The sequence below is a fragment of the Sorex fumeus genome, unplaced genomic scaffold (genome assembly GCF_029834395.1).
Source record: "Sorex fumeus unplaced genomic scaffold, SorFum_2.1 ptg000028l, whole genome shotgun sequence".
NCBI lineage: Eukaryota > Metazoa > Chordata > Mammalia > Eulipotyphla > Soricidae > Sorex > Sorex fumeus.
Window position 1 is genome coordinate 2503120 of NW_026606085.1, and position 10337 is coordinate 2513456.

At 44.1% G+C, this 10337-nt stretch overlaps 1 protein-coding gene across 1 annotated transcript; it reads left to right on the plus strand.

Annotated features, from left to right (window-relative positions):
• Positions 1–6024: 6024 nt before the first annotated feature.
• Positions 6025–7046, plus strand: LOC130024262 (uncharacterized). The gene has a single exon (XM_056114948.1). The coding sequence runs from the start codon at positions 6282–6284 to the stop codon at positions 6630–6632; it is 351 nt and encodes a 116-aa protein (XP_055970923.1). The 5' UTR covers positions 6025–6281; the 3' UTR covers positions 6633–7046.
• Positions 7047–10337: the final 3291 nt, after the last annotated feature.

The following is a 10337-nucleotide window of genomic DNA, read 5'->3' on the forward strand; positions in this document are numbered from 1 at the left end:
AAAAAGACATTTTCAGTCATGTCAGTTATAAAAAACCACAAAGAGAACTCAAATGGATGTTTTGCAGCACTTTCTCTCAGAAATAATCTGTCACATATCAAACTTTCTAACCTCTAATCATCAGCAGATGTTTTGCTATCTAAAAATTGTAATTTAATGACATAGGATTAAATAAAATATTATCTACATTGGTGGGTGTTTCTGCCGTAGCTGTTAGTCAGTCTGTGAAATATTTATCCAACTTTCCATGGTCCTCAGTTGTATAAAGATTAAATAATGATGCTCTAAACCACTTCTGCAAGAAATATTAAATGGTCCTCTAAAAAATGCAAGGAATCCCAACTAAAAAGTAGCAAGACATATAATAACTTACAGTGGGCAAAAAAAGACTAAAAAGGGGACTTCCAGAATGAACTCAAGGTTTACCTGTTCTCTTTTTTTCTTTTTTTTTGGGGGGGGGTTCATGGTCACAGTCACGGTCCTCCCGTTGCTCACTGATTTGCTCAAGCGGGCCCAGTAACATCTCCATCGAGAGACTTGTTGTTACTGTGTTTGGCATATTGAATACATCATGGGTAGCTTGCCAGGCTTTGCCTTGCAGGCCAGATACTCTCGGTAGCTTGCCAGGCTCTCCGGGAGGAACGGAGGAGTCGAACCTAGCTCGGCCGGGCCTGTTTTAAACCTAAAAGGGGAAATACGCTTAAAATTTCAAGTGTAAACTATATGGACAACTCAAATATATATATATATATATATATATATATATATATATATATTCACATATATATGCACAGAAGAAAGTTATAGGAATATGAACGCTATTTCGAGGGCCCATATCAAAGGAAGTCACTGTCACTGTCTTCCCGTTGTTCATCGATTTGCTCGAGCGGGCCCAGTAACGTCTCCATTGGAGACTTTTGTTGTTACTGTGTTTGGCATATCAAATACATCACGGGTAGCTTGCCAGGCTTTGCCGTGTGGGCGAGATACTCTCGGTAGCTTGCCAGGCTCTCTGAGAGGGGCAAAGGAATCGAACTCGGGTCGGCCATGTTGGCTGCATGCAAGGCAAACGCCCTACCACTGTGCTATATCAAAGGAAAAGTGGAGAAAATAAGGGAAAGTCAAAAAAACAAAGTACAAAAGCACACAAAATTTTCATATAAAATGGTAATACACTCCTTATGACAATAATTTCTCTAATGGTAAAGGGACTGAACTCTCCAGTCAAAAAACACAGAGTGACTAAATATATCAGAAACCAAAATCCAACCTTTTGCAGCTTTTAAGAAACAAACTTGAACTTTCAGAAAACACAGGCTCAAAATGAAAGACTGAAAAACTATTATATTGATTCCAGCACTTGAGGTACCCCCTGTGTACTGCCAGGAGGGACCCTCAAGCACAGAGCTGGGAGTAGTCCCTGAGCATGGTAAAGTGTGGCCACTGATTTTTTTTTTAATGTAAGAGTACGGCTATTTATTCAGCCACTGATTAGCTGATTGAATTGAGCGTGAACTCTACCTTACTTTTTTTTCATTTTTTATAATTTTATTTATTGAATCACCATGAGAGCAGTTACAAAGCTTTCGGGTCTAAGTCTCAGTCATACAATGAAACACCCGTACCTTCACCAGTGCCCATTCTCCACTCCCAACAACCCGAGTATACCCTACTCCCACACCCTCCCGCTACCTGTGGGGCAGATGATTTCCACATTACTTTCTCTCTATTTTGATCACATTCAATATTTTGACACCAGACCCACCATTATTATTTGAGATTTTACCCCAACACTCAGATCTGCTGAAAAGGCAACAGTAGACAATTTGTTTTCTATTGTTGGTTATGTATAACATATGATGTCGCGTGGCTGCAGTAGTGGCTGTGCGATTTTGAAATTCTGAAATTTTAACTTAAATCTGGAGGGATTTCTGCCAAAACCTGCTGGGTTCCGAGATTTGCTCCTGAGTCTCTGGGATCATGGCCGTTAAACAGCTTGGTCAGGAGCCAGAGAGGCTGTTCGTGGGCGATGACTTGGGGTCTTATTGGGGTGGGGAGGACAGGACCGGCTCCACCCCATCCTGTGAGACCCAAAATGTCGCGTCACTGTGGGCCCAAACCTGACTGTCCAATAGCTTCTGGAGGATGACGGCCACTGAGCTACCAAGGGGAAGCAGGTGGAGGGACAACACCCTTTCCCCCCTGGGGTGGCCCGGCGACAGTAACCTACTGCGTGGTCTGGACGCATTTCTGCCAAAAGCCACTGAGTTTTGAGATTTGTTTCTGAGTCTCTAGGATCATGGCTGTGAAGCAGCTTGATCAGGAGCCAGAAAGGCTGTTTGTGGGTGATGACTTGGGGTCTTGTTGGGGTGGGGAGGACAGGATCGGCTCCACCCCCACCCTATGAGGCCCAACATGTCTTGTCACTGCGGGCCCTAGCCTGACTGTTCAATGGCCTCTGGAGGATGGCAGCCACCGAGCCACCAACGGGGAGCAGGAGGGATAGCACCCTTTCCCCCCTGGGGTGGCCTGGCGACAGTAACCTACTGCGGGGTCCAGACACATTTCTGCCAAAAGTCACTGGGTTTCGAGATTTGTTTCTGAGTCTCTGGGATCATGGCGGTTAAGCAGCTTGATCAGGAGCCAGAGAGGCTGTTCATGGGCGATGACTTGGGGTCTTGTTGGATTGGGAAGGACAGGACTGGCTCCACCCCCATCCCATGAGGCCCAACATGTCTCATCACTGCGGGCCCAAACCTGACTGTCCAGTATGGCCACTGATTTTTATAAATTTATTTTTAAACACACAAAGCAAGGGTATGGACAGTATCCAGTGAAAACAAACCCTTGGACACAGAACTGAAGTTGTTAGTCGGTAAATTTCCCAGCTAGTGGTTTCTTGCTCTGTGATGTAAAAGTGAATTATTGCACAACTGGTCTGGACTTGCAAAAAGGCCAATTTTATTTCTTCAAACCAAAGAGTACCTGAGATGGTCAGGTACTGAACATCACTCAGATAGTACAGGGCAGGATTCTCAAAAATGCCATGGTAGCATCAAGCTTTAATCTCTTCCCAGCTTGGGACAGGCCCAAGCTGTGATGTAGAACTTTAGTCTGGTCCTATGGGGTAAGCTAAAGAGACAGATCATTAAGATTCAAAACTCCCATTTGTTTCCTGCCCTGATTGGAAGGGAGAAGACGCCAGAATTTTGAAAGAGCTCTTTTCTTCTCAACCACTGGTTAAAATAGTTGGGTTTAGAGACAGAAAAAGCTGTGTTTCTTGGTAATTAATCTCAGTAAATGACTAAAGATAATAAAATCATCACTTAATCTTAATCACTTAATCACTTAATCCCCGTTATTCATCGATTTATTCGAGCGGGTGCCAGTAACGTCTCCATTCATCCCGGTTGCGTGCTAGCGTAGCCCAATGGTATCTGTTCGTTTTAGGAACATGTAGAGCCTCAAACCGATCATTTAGGGTCTTGACGAAGAAGTCTGACCATCTTATAGGTGGGCGTCCACGTGATCTTTTGATGTCTCGTGGAATCCAATCAGTAATGGCTCTAGTCCAGCGGTTGTCTGTAAACCTCATTACATGTCCAGCCCATCTGATTTTTGATGTCTTGGAAAATGAGACAAAAGATAATAAAAACATTATTAAAATAAAATAAAACTAAGAAGGTTGAAAGGGGAACACAACAAGAGAGGTAGTAGCCTAGAAAAGTCTTAGGGATAGGACTGGAGGATTTGGGGTACTTCAGCAGATGTGGTGGTGTTGACTATGGTACAGTAACTGTATACCAAAAGCATGAATACTATTGGTAAACTGTCTCAGCACTATAGCACTGTCCTCCTGTTGTTCATTGATTTGCTCGAGCGGGCCCAGTAATATCTCCATTGTGAGACTTATTGCTGTGTTTGGCATATTGAATATGTCACAGTTAGTCACGGGTAGCTTGCCAGGCTTTTGCCGTGCGGGTGAGATACTCTCGGTAGCTTGCCAGGCCCTCCGAGAGGGGTGGAGGAATCAAACCCGGGTCGGCGTGCAAGGCAAATGCCCTACCTGCTGGGCTATCACTATAATAAAATTTTTAAATTGAATTTGACTAAACACTTTTGAAAATAAATTAAAAATTTATTTTTAAAATTTTATTTTTTACCCCAAAGCAAACAAAAAAGCTGTCTTACAGATATCTGCTAATTGACTCATATTCCATTCCGAGGCAACAACATATCTGTGTCGGTTGTTTTGTTTTTGTTTTTCAGTTTTTGGATTTCGGGGCTACATTCATTGCCACTGAGGTGGAGGTGTGGTAGCGATGAAAGGCTATTTTCAGTTCTGTTAAGAATTACTCAAGGGGCTATTCCCAGTGGTGCTTGGAAGACCAAACAGGACCTCCCCAATATAAAACATGTGATCAACCTATAAGCTATCTCTCTGGTCCTTCTTTCTGTCTTTATATAAATTGGTCTTTTTGAACTTTTCATGGAAATGGGATCATATGCTCTGTGGTCTTGTCCATCTGGCTTATTTTTCTGGAATATTTTTGAAGTTCACCCATGTTTTAGTCTCAGTCGCTCATTTTATTATTGAATATTCAGTTGCATAAACCACATTTTGTTTTTCCAGTCACCATTTGATGAAAATTTGGATTGTTTCCACATCTGAGCTATTATCAATACTGCTGCTATGACTACTCATGTGCAAGTCTTTATTTTCACTTTTCTCAGGTAGAAACCTAAGACCAGAACTCATGGATAATATGGTAAGTGTATTTTTAGCATTTTGTGAAACTGTCAGTCGGCTTTCCAAAGTAGATGTGGAATTTGACATTCCCAACCAAAGTATTTGAAGTTTCCATAGTTTTCACATCTGGAAAATTTTAGCTGAAGAATGTGAGTTGGCTATTGCCAACAATAACAACCATTCATCCAGCGAATATTATCTCTGTATCTACGACAAAGAGAGTGGTGAGTTCTGGTTTTTAATTCTACAAGGGATCCCCGACAACACTGTTGATGAAAAAGATAGTACCCAATAACTATTTTAACATGCTGGTCCTGGTTCTCCCAAGGTCGTTCAGATAGAGGAGAGAGTGAGTTTACTAAAAAGAGTTGGGTGTGCTGCAACGGTCAGGGTCTACTAGTGTATCCCTATGATCCAAGTAAGTCCAGAGTGTTTTCCTCACGTTGTGCAAGGGAACATCATCCAGCCTTGAAAACTTGGGTACCACAGAGAGAAACAAGGTGTGTATAGTGCTTGGCAATGTGTTTTGATACCAATGGAAATCAGAGAATGGCCGTAGATGCCTTAAGAGGGGCCCAAGTAAATGGAGGAAGAAATGTGCTCAGATCAAGCAAAGATTTTCTGTTGTTGTTGTCATACTGGGTGTTGCTCTCGGATTACTCCTAGCTCTGTGCTCAAGGATTACTCCTAGCCGTGTTTAGGGGTTTAGGGGACAGTATGTGATGGCAGGAATTGAACCAGGGTCAACCTCATGCTGGGCAAGTGCCCTACCTCTCTGGACCAAGAAATTTTTTTTTAAGGACTTGTTCTTAATCATATTTGAGAGGCCCAAAGGCTAGAATTCTGTTGGTGCATGAGGGAAATCAGTAAACCAGGATATGCAGATACAGATGTAGATGCAGGGAGAAAAGAAAAGGACAAATGGCAGAAAATTAGTGGACACACTATTTTATCACTGGATCTTGTGGAAGGCTTTGTTACTGTTTTTGTATAGAACTTCAAGTTTCCGACAAAGATTTTGTATTAGTGGTTGTGGTTTTTTTTAAAGTAATGAATGTTAATTTTTTTTAAGACTTCCAGAATATTCCTTTCCAAGAAGCACAAAAACCCTGGAAGCTCTGCGCAGCTGGGATCCAGCATTTTCCTGTTTCTACTGCCAAGCCCCTTTTTCGCGCCCCTGGGCCCCAGCTAGCAGTTCTCGCCCACTCCCACTTGTGCCCAGTATCCAGTTGCCATGGAAACAAACCAGGTTGTGTGGAGACTTCTGAGGACCGGGCATTGAAGCTCCAACCCGACCAGCCCACTTCAACAACAGGCTGGGGGCCGAAGGAGGAGCCAGGGGAAGCGAAGCCTTTGCTGAGAGGCCCTGCAGACCCTGCAGAGGCCCCAGGCCCCGCTGGCTCCGCCCCTCGCCGCCCCCTCTCCAGTGGTAGATATACAGCCGCAGCCCCTGCAGCCGCCCACTGCGACAGGAGCTGCCAGAGCGCTGCCTCTACAGACCCAGCCGACCAACGAACCGCATTTTCTAGCGATGGCAGACGGCTTCTTTCAGCGCAAACCCTGGGACCCCGAGCACATTCGCCGAAGCCCCGACCCTGAGTCCGAAGGCCTGTTCGACAAGGCCCCTCCGGAGGAGCCCCCTGCCCGCAATCCCAAGTGGGGCGGCAAGAAGGGTGGTCGGCGCGCTGGGAGGGGACTGGCGGCCCGCTCTGGGCAGTCCCTGAAAGCTGTTGCGCGCCCCCAGCCCAAGGAAGAGGCGCCTCCACTGGATGAGGGCTGCTATCTCGACCATTTCCCGCACCTCTCCATCTTTATCTACGCAGCGATCGCCTTCTCCATCACCTCCTGCATCTTCACCTATATCCATTTGCAGCTTGCCTGAGTAGCGCGGGCAGGAGGCTGGGCGCAAAGCCAAGGTGGGAGGAGGGAGGGAGGGAGGGAAAGGAAGGGTCTCAGCATTTGATGTTTTGGTGACGCGATCTACCCCCTTCATTTAGCTTTTGATGCTTATTTTCACTGTATCGTAATACCTTTGTCTAAGTATCAGTAGGATAGCCGAAAGCGACGGGTAAATACGTAGGAGTCTAGCATACAAAGTTTAGAGACGGGAGCAGTTAGTTCCCAACATTTCGAATCTCTGAGTGTTGTTAAGGCGCATTTCCAGTTAGGGTGCTGTCTCGGGATCCTTCCACTTTGAGTGGTAGGGTACGCTCATCATTTTGTGTTCGGACCGCTAGAGCGGCCCCGCCTTCTCTTCTTAAAGGAATGGATAAGATGATCCAGGGCCGCGGTCTTCCAGAAAGAGCCGAGAATCGGCGCCCTGTCTAGTGACGCTGCATGGCCACCAGGAGGAGCCAGCTGTGCCCCTGAGCTGCTGCAGACCGAACTCGGAACGCGGGAGCTGGCTATTCAGAGCTTGCAGCTGATGCCAGCAGAGCGCAGGATAAGGTAAAGGTGTTCTGGGGTAGCGCACGGGTCGCCTTGGGGCCTGGGGGGAGACGACGGGATTTGGTGGGGGGAGGAGTGTTCTGATTGATTTGGATTTTTGTTTTTTTTGCTGCTGCAGGTTTGTCACCGCTGCCTAACCAAAAGGACCCCTAGAGACAGTGGGCTACCCTGCCCGAAGGCCACATCTCTGGTTTGTGCCGGACAGCGCGGGACCTGCGGCTGCAGGCTTCCCGTGACGCAGGATCACTTTTCTGCGCGGCTAGCGCAGGGGCGCAAGTGTGCGCACGCGCATGATGCGCCAGAAAGGACTCGGGCTGGGACTGAGGCGGGAGGGTTCTCTGGGGATTGCAATGGAGTTTGATCCTGACCCAAACCCTTAGGAGCCTAAGGGACCAAAGACAACTGGGGGAATTTGTTCTTGATGATATCTTGTGTTGGAAAATTGCCCGACTCCTAATGGTTTGTGATCTCAGACCCAAAAACCTAATACTAGAAACAACTTGTCAGGCTATTCACCCACCAGTCATCTGTTTACTCGTGAATGTTAAATGTAAAAATGTAGTGCTCTAATACTGCGTATACTTGGAAATGTAATTGTGGTATTTCTGATATAATAAACCATCTTTTTCAGTCTCTATATTCGTTCTATGTTAATTTTCAGCTATTCAAATGGTCCCTCAAATGACCTAATCTGTCCCAGGTTTCACCTCATAATCTTCACAATATCCCTTCTCGCTCCCAGACTAAGATCCCCATTATACAGTTAGCCAGTTCCAACATATATCATCTCCCTCCTTAATTTAAGTAACACTTAGAAGTCTCTCAGGTGCATTGTTCTCCCATACTAGTTCAGGCAATACGCCAATGCCCAGTTCTATCCCCTAACAGCAGGTTTGCTAATATCCCATTGTGGCTTTATCTATTGTTCCTCAATATTCAGTCCCCACTTCCTCCAAGATCCAGCTGTTCCAGAACAATGCTTTTATGGTCAAGAATTTATTCCCAATATACCTAGCTTTTGATAAGCTATAATTTCTAGTATTAGGGCCTCGTCATTCCCCAGTTTTAACTTCCTGCACTCCCATTAATGCTATATTTCTTAAAATCTTGCCTATCCGTGAGACAAGAAGCCTTGGAAGGATCTCTCATATATGGGATATAAAAAAATTTTGTAGGGCAATAGCAAATGCCCAAAGGCAATAGAAATGAAGAACGAGGAACAGTAGAACAGGTGGTCCTCAGTAGGAAGCTTACCACTGGGACAGGAGAGGGGTGGGGGTGGGAGGCTAATAAATTAGGGAAGGAAACACTAGGGCAATGGGAGAAGGGGAAACATGCTTGTCACAGAGGCAGGTTGAGGGGCTGGAGGGAAACGGGATGTTGGTGGAGAGTAGTGGAAACTGGTAAAGTGATTGGTACTGAAACATTGTGTGCCTACAATTCAATCATGAATATCTTTATAACTTTGCAATTCAGTGATTCAATTTAAAAAGAAAAATCTTGCCTCTACACTTTCAGTACCATAACTGACATACACAATTCACACTTTATAGCCAATTTACTGCAATAATTCACCTCATTTTTCCATAGTACAAAATATTCTCCACAAAATATTCAAAGTAGCCTATATTTTTCCAGCATTTAGTCCTGGATATTGGGTCTTCTTTTAATATGACTATTAATAGTCCATTTTTCTAAACATTTGGTCTCAGATTATCAATCACACAATATACAATCATATACACTGCACAAACATATCATTATGCAATCTTTCACTTAGTGCTCAGGATATAACTCCACCTCATCCACTCCCCCCACTACACACACACAAAAACACATACACACACACCTCTTCATTCAGAGAGTCCTCATAGAAACCCTCATTCCAACAACAAAAGCTCCCTGTTTCCGAATATTTGATATTTTTACATACGTATCATGACCCTTCCTGTGCTACCAAATTTAAACCTCTATTTTCTGAGTTCCATGATTATATCATTAGGCCCAAATTGCCTCCATATTCTGAACACTGGTTCTAATTGCCCGGTCCCATTATTTGAGGATTGTATTGCTCACAACTGAACTGTTAGTCTTGTCAATATTATGCTCCAGAATTTCTAAGCATCCACCCCATCATAGCTGTCTTCAATATTAAGTTCACCCAAGTCCCTAAAATTAATGCTTTATTTCCATAACCAGTCTCTATTAGTACTTATTTTCCTCTATATTTTGAATACGGGGTGTGGGTAGGGCAACCCCAGTTGGGGCTACTCCTTACTTTATACTCAGGTTTGCTCACAGCATGTGCTCAGCACTTTAAACTAGCTCCACAGCCCCTCCACCAGTTATACCAGGTGATCCTTTTGCATCTTCATGTGTCAGACCAAGCCAACATTCCCTTATAATAAACCCCATGTCATTTTATTACCCTTCACATCCCCATCCCACTGTAACTTCAAGATTACTGCTGTCTTTGCTGAGCTCTCAATTGTTTCCCAATTACTGTGCTTCCAATGAAAATTCCCTTATCAAAATGCCAAGTCTTCGGCTGAGATAATACAATACAGCAGGTATAGCACTTGCTTTGTATGCAGATGACCAGAGCCAACCCAGATCGGGTCCCCATCACCACATATGGTCCAGAAACTTGCCAGGCACTGAGCACACTGGGTGTAGCCTTAAAAAAAGAAAGAAAAAAAAAAGCAAACACCAAAAACCAAACCTTTTTTTTTCAAATAAAAATGAATAAGCTCATTTTAGTGTACCTATCTTTTGCCTTTTTATTTTTAAACCATTTTATTCATTTTTATTTATTTCTATTGGGTTTGACTTTTAGCACTGGATGATCCCTCGAGCACTTTCTGATGTGAGAACCATACCCCACACCCCTCAAATGTGCAGGGAACTTCTGATAATTGAGCTTATTTTTTTGATCCTGTGTTCTGTTGCTCAAGGATCAAATTCTAATAAGACTTACTGACCTGCTTAGTCAACTGCCCTTCATTAGACAAAAAGAGGGTATCTAAAAAGACTATCCTTTGATAATAACATGCAACAGTTGTTTGCCCAAAGAAAATGTTTTCAGTAATGTATACTAGACAAAGTTAACAGATAACTAGTAGGCCAACATTTACTAGAT

Bases quoted from the DNA above. Each gene is read 5' to 3' on its own strand.
- LOC130024262 (XM_056114948.1), top strand. From the start codon at position 6,282: ATGGCAGACGGCTTCTTTCAGCGCAAACCCTGGGACCCCGAGCACATT.